The following is a 4,481-nucleotide window of genomic DNA, read 5'->3' on the forward strand; positions in this document are numbered from 1 at the left end:
ATGTATCTATGTTATTTTGGGTTTCTCATTGCTCCATGATGCTCCGTTCTTATAAATATTTGTCTCCAACTATTATATGTTAGTAGTTCGCATGGGAGATGACCAAAAACAATTAAAAACATCTTAAAAACGGTAAAAATCTTAGGTTTGGAAACATGAAACTCATAATCTGTAAGGTTTGTTTTTGAACGGTTAAAGTTTTCATTTTTTTAGGTGTCTGGAAAACAAAGTTTTTAGGCTTCACAAATTATCCCATTGCGTAGAGCTCAAAAAAATGAAGAAATGACACCAAGAACTCGAAGAACAGACATCGAACAGAGGAGACATGGTGGTGAGAAGGTTGCGGGTATGACAAACCCAACCTGCGAAGGAATCCGGGTTGGTCAGACTTGACTGGAGGTTGAAGACAACCTCCAGCCTCTAAATGATACCGTTTTGGTGTAACTTAAAAAAAAGGGCCAATTAAACAAAAAAAGTGTGGAGGGAACCAGCTGGGCCAAAGCTAGACCGAGCCCAACCAGTTACCTGTCCAAATCCATTATTAAAAAAAATTTGATTAAAAAAGGGGAATTTAAAAAAAAACCTCACGACTACCACATGGCTCGTGCCGCCACATGGCATACCCCCTTAACATGTGCACACAATCGCTTGAAGGGTCACACGCTAACGGAACAGCGTGTGTTGCCGACGGTGGGTTCCATGGTGGCATGTGGAGTATACACGCCGTGCCCGTGAGTAGGCTTTGAAATTTTTTTCATTTTTGCAGAATTTACTCTTCGTGGGGTGCGTGTGGGCGTGTGAGACCTCCGTTTGAGGTGTGGTTTGTCTCTAACAATGCCTAAATTCATAAGCTTCATTATGATATATAATTTGCCTATTATGAAAGGCAATTCGGGATTTATTTCTTGAGTTTTTAGTGCTTTTTATTGATTTTATTTTTAAGAAAATTTTTAATTCAAAATTATTTTTATTTTAGGTAAAAATGAAGCAAGGGGCTTCGTCAAATGCTGAAACTTGTTCTTTCGGTTCGTTTAGCATTGTATACGTGGATGATGAGCTTCCGTAATACGAACCGTTAAATGAAGACTCTGAATAAGAGCTAGAGATAGACCTTGAGGAGGATCCAGAGATAGATCCTAAGGAGGATCAAGAAATATTCCCTGAAGAAGACTCAAAGGAGTTAATAGATTCTAGACGTGAGTCGAAAACTTTATTCCCCATTGAATCCCTCCGTGTCGAACCTCATTTGGTCTTTAAAGATTCACTTGTCTTCCCGATCAAACCGAAGTTGAGGAAGGAGAAGAAGTGAATCAACCCTGTACCCCTGCTTTATCAATGGCGTGCTCACCAGTTACATCCAATACATGACCGATAAGAAGAATACCGAATTCTACCTTAAAGTAATAATGGAATATATAAGAGCAATAAGGGTTAGAGGCGGACCTAAAGGCAAACCCATAAGGAAGTCCTACTAAATTTGGGCTATAGAATTAGTATCCTCTTTTATGACCAAAACGCGCAAACTTAGGAAACTAAGGAAAGCAATGCTTGATTACCTTCATGTTCATATCAAATGATGTAACATTTATATTTGCTTTATTAATATTTGTTATGTTAAGTTTTTGGTTTCATGCATTGTAAACAGACTAAATGTTTTATTTTATTTAATGAAATTACTTAAATTATTGTTAAATGATTATTTGTGAATAATATATGTATGCTTTTTATAAGTGGGAGCTTTTAGAAGATAAGACTTCTAAGAGTCACAATTTTTCTGAAGTGCTTATATAGAATTCTTGATAGAATATAGTGATTATTGCTTGTATCTATGTGATTAGAGATACAAACGTATGCTTTTGATCATGGATCTTGCAGTGTCATTATTTTCTGATTAAGAACAATATGAGTATATGACATTGTATACTTTGCTATGCTATATAACTAAAATGTTCTATGGTACGTCTCTCTTCTAGAGAGAACATAGAATAATGTGGGATAAATTTGTCACATAACTGAAAATAACAACCATGAACATAATTGTTGAGCTTAATAAAGGGGAAAGCTTAACAGGGACAACTGGGACATATGGCATCGAAAGGTCCAATACATCTTAGAGGAACAAGATGCTGTTGAACCTCTAACCACTGTAATGGTCGAACCTGAAGCTCGGAATACGGCCCAACACAGGAGAGACCAAGAGGCTAACCAAGCTTGGAAGAAGAAAAATAGCATAGCAAGAATCACGCTTCTGAGTGCAATGGCTGATGACATAATGTGCAAATTTGAGAGGCAAAAAAATGCACAAGCTATGTGGATAGCATTGAAAGATAAGTTTGGTGGTACTTTTACCACTAAACTTAGAAGGTTAACGATTAAGTTTGATGCCTACAAACTTAAGCCAAACAATCCTATGAAGCAACATCTAAGAGAAATGGCCAACATGATCAAAGAACTTAAGGAAGCTGGACACATTTTTTCTGATGAACAGCAAGTGCAGGCTGTTATCAAGTCGCTCCCTGCTAGCTGGGAGTACATGAAGGTTAATCTGACCCATAATGAAAACATCGTTACTTTCAACGATGTAGCTAAGTACTTGGAGCTGGAGGATGAGCTTTTAGAGGCTTACAAGACCTCTGGACAAGCTTATTACATTGAGGATGCTGGTACTTTCCAATCAAGGCCTGATTCCAAGAAGGGAAAGAAGTTCCAAAAGAAAGGGAAGAAGGCTGGTCCTCAACCCTAAAAGGGAAAGAAGCAATTTAAGAAGAAGGGAAAGCAAGGCGGGAAGAAGAAGTTAGACTGGAAGAAGGTCAAATGCTTTTCCTGCAGAGAATGAGCCATTTTGCACGTGACTGTTCAAAATAGGCTGAGAGCGAAAAGGTATTAGTGAATTATGTGAATTCATATGTTTCATATGTTTCTAGTACTGTTTTTCTAACAGAACTTGTTTTTTCTTCTTGGATTATAGACTCAGGCTCCACAGACCATGTAACCAGGGATCGAGGATCCTTTATTGAGTACCGTTAGTTGCTGTATCAAAGCAAGTGGCTTTACGTTGGGAACAAAACGAGAATTAAGTTTAAAGGTTTTGGCACCTGTAAATTTACTTTGCGTGGTGGAAAGACCTTGATACTCCATGATGTGCTTTACGCTCCAAACATCCGGTAGAACTTGGTTTCTGTTTTGTGTCTTTTAGAATTTGGGTTTAATGTAAACTTTCATAGTAAAGTTGCAGACATTTTAAGCAACTCAATCCTTTATAGTTCAGCTTTCTTATTTAAAAAGTTCTTTGTTTTGAATATTGTTGGTGATTTTAGTCGTAATGAATTCTTTGCTATTTCTTTAAGTAATGTTGACATAAACATCTGGCATGCTAGAATGGGACATATTAATCAAAATAAAATGATTAAATTAGCCAAAGAAGGGTTGTTAGGTGCTATTCCAAATATGGAAATATCCCTATGTGAAAATTATCTAGCTGGTAAGGTAACAAGAAAACCTTTCGGGAAGAGAACAAGAGCTGAAAATCCATTGCAATTAATCCATTCCGACATATGCGGTCCAATGAGTGTGAGGCAAGACACGAAGCTTGGTATTTTGTTACCCTTGTTAACGATTTTTCACGATATGGTCATGTCTATTTGATCTCAAATAAGTCATGTCTATTTGATCTCACATAAGTCTAAAGCTCCTGAGTGCTTCAGACGATATGTAAACGAGGTTGAAAATCAAATAGACAATAAAATTAAAGCAGTACGCACTGATTAAGGTTGTGAATATTTATCTGAACAATTCAAACAACTCTGTGAAGAGAAAGGGATAATTAGACAACTGACTATCCCTGGCACTCCACAACAAAATAGAGTTGCTGAAAGAAGAAACAGAACTCTTCTAGATACGGTTAGGTCTATGATGGCTCAAGTAAACCTGCCAATTTCATATTGGGGTGATGCTTTGTTAACGGCAACCTTCATATTTAATTGTGTGCCCTCAAAATTAGTCGCTTCCACACCCTACAAGTTATGGACGAAACGTAAACCAGATCTAAGCATCCTAAGACCTTAGGGGTCAATGGCGTATATCCATGACAGTTCCCACAAGTATGGGAACGGGTCCTAGAAGAAAGAAATGTATCTTCATAAGGTACTCTGAATAATCAAAGGAATACATTTTCATAGGTGAAAATAAAGGTGGAACGGTGACTGAAATAGAATCAAGGGATGCAACATTCATTGAGGCTAAATTTCCTAATAGAGGAGATGTTGACCGCACTGTTTCTCTTTATGAGATACAGGAACAAGAAAATACAAAACAAATTAACAAACTAGAGTCGTCTAGGTGTGTCAATTTGAGTGGGAGCCAAGAAAGGTCAACACCAAGACCTGAACAAAGAAAGAAAGATAAACAAACAACTCCCGTCAGAAGGAGTAATAGGAAAAGTATTCCCAAAAGATGCTTTCAAATAGAAGGCAAATCTTTCT

At 37.3% G+C, this 4,481-nt stretch overlaps 1 protein-coding gene across 1 annotated transcript; it reads left to right on the forward strand.

Moving 5' to 3' along the window:
- Positions 1–597: 597 nt before the first annotated feature.
- LOC114738591 (uncharacterized) lies at positions 598–2,743 on the forward strand. Its single transcript, XM_028926652.1, has 2 exons — positions 598–731; positions 2,056–2,743. Exons 1-2 carry the CDS (start codon positions 598–600, stop codon positions 2,741–2,743), a joined length of 822 nt encoding a protein of 273 aa, XP_028782485.1.
- The last annotated feature ends 1,738 nt before the right edge of the window (positions 2,744–4,481 follow it).

Source organism: Neltuma alba, unplaced genomic scaffold, assembly GCF_004799145.2.
Source record: "Neltuma alba isolate B1F8T4 unplaced genomic scaffold, ASM479914v2 tig00013631_pilon, whole genome shotgun sequence".
NCBI classification, from domain to species: domain Eukaryota; kingdom Viridiplantae; phylum Streptophyta; class Magnoliopsida; order Fabales; family Fabaceae; genus Neltuma; species Neltuma alba.

What these genes read in the sequence shown, in the direction of transcription:
- LOC114738591 (XM_028926652.1), top strand. Translation starts at nt 598, where the DNA reads ATGGCTCGTGCCGCCACATGGCATACCCCCTTAACATGTGCACACAAT. An exon ending in GGAGTATACACGCCGTGCCC is followed by an intron (nt 732 to 2,055) that starts GTGAGTAGGCTT and finishes AGCTTAATAAAG; the next exon opens with GGGAAAGCTTAACAGGGACA.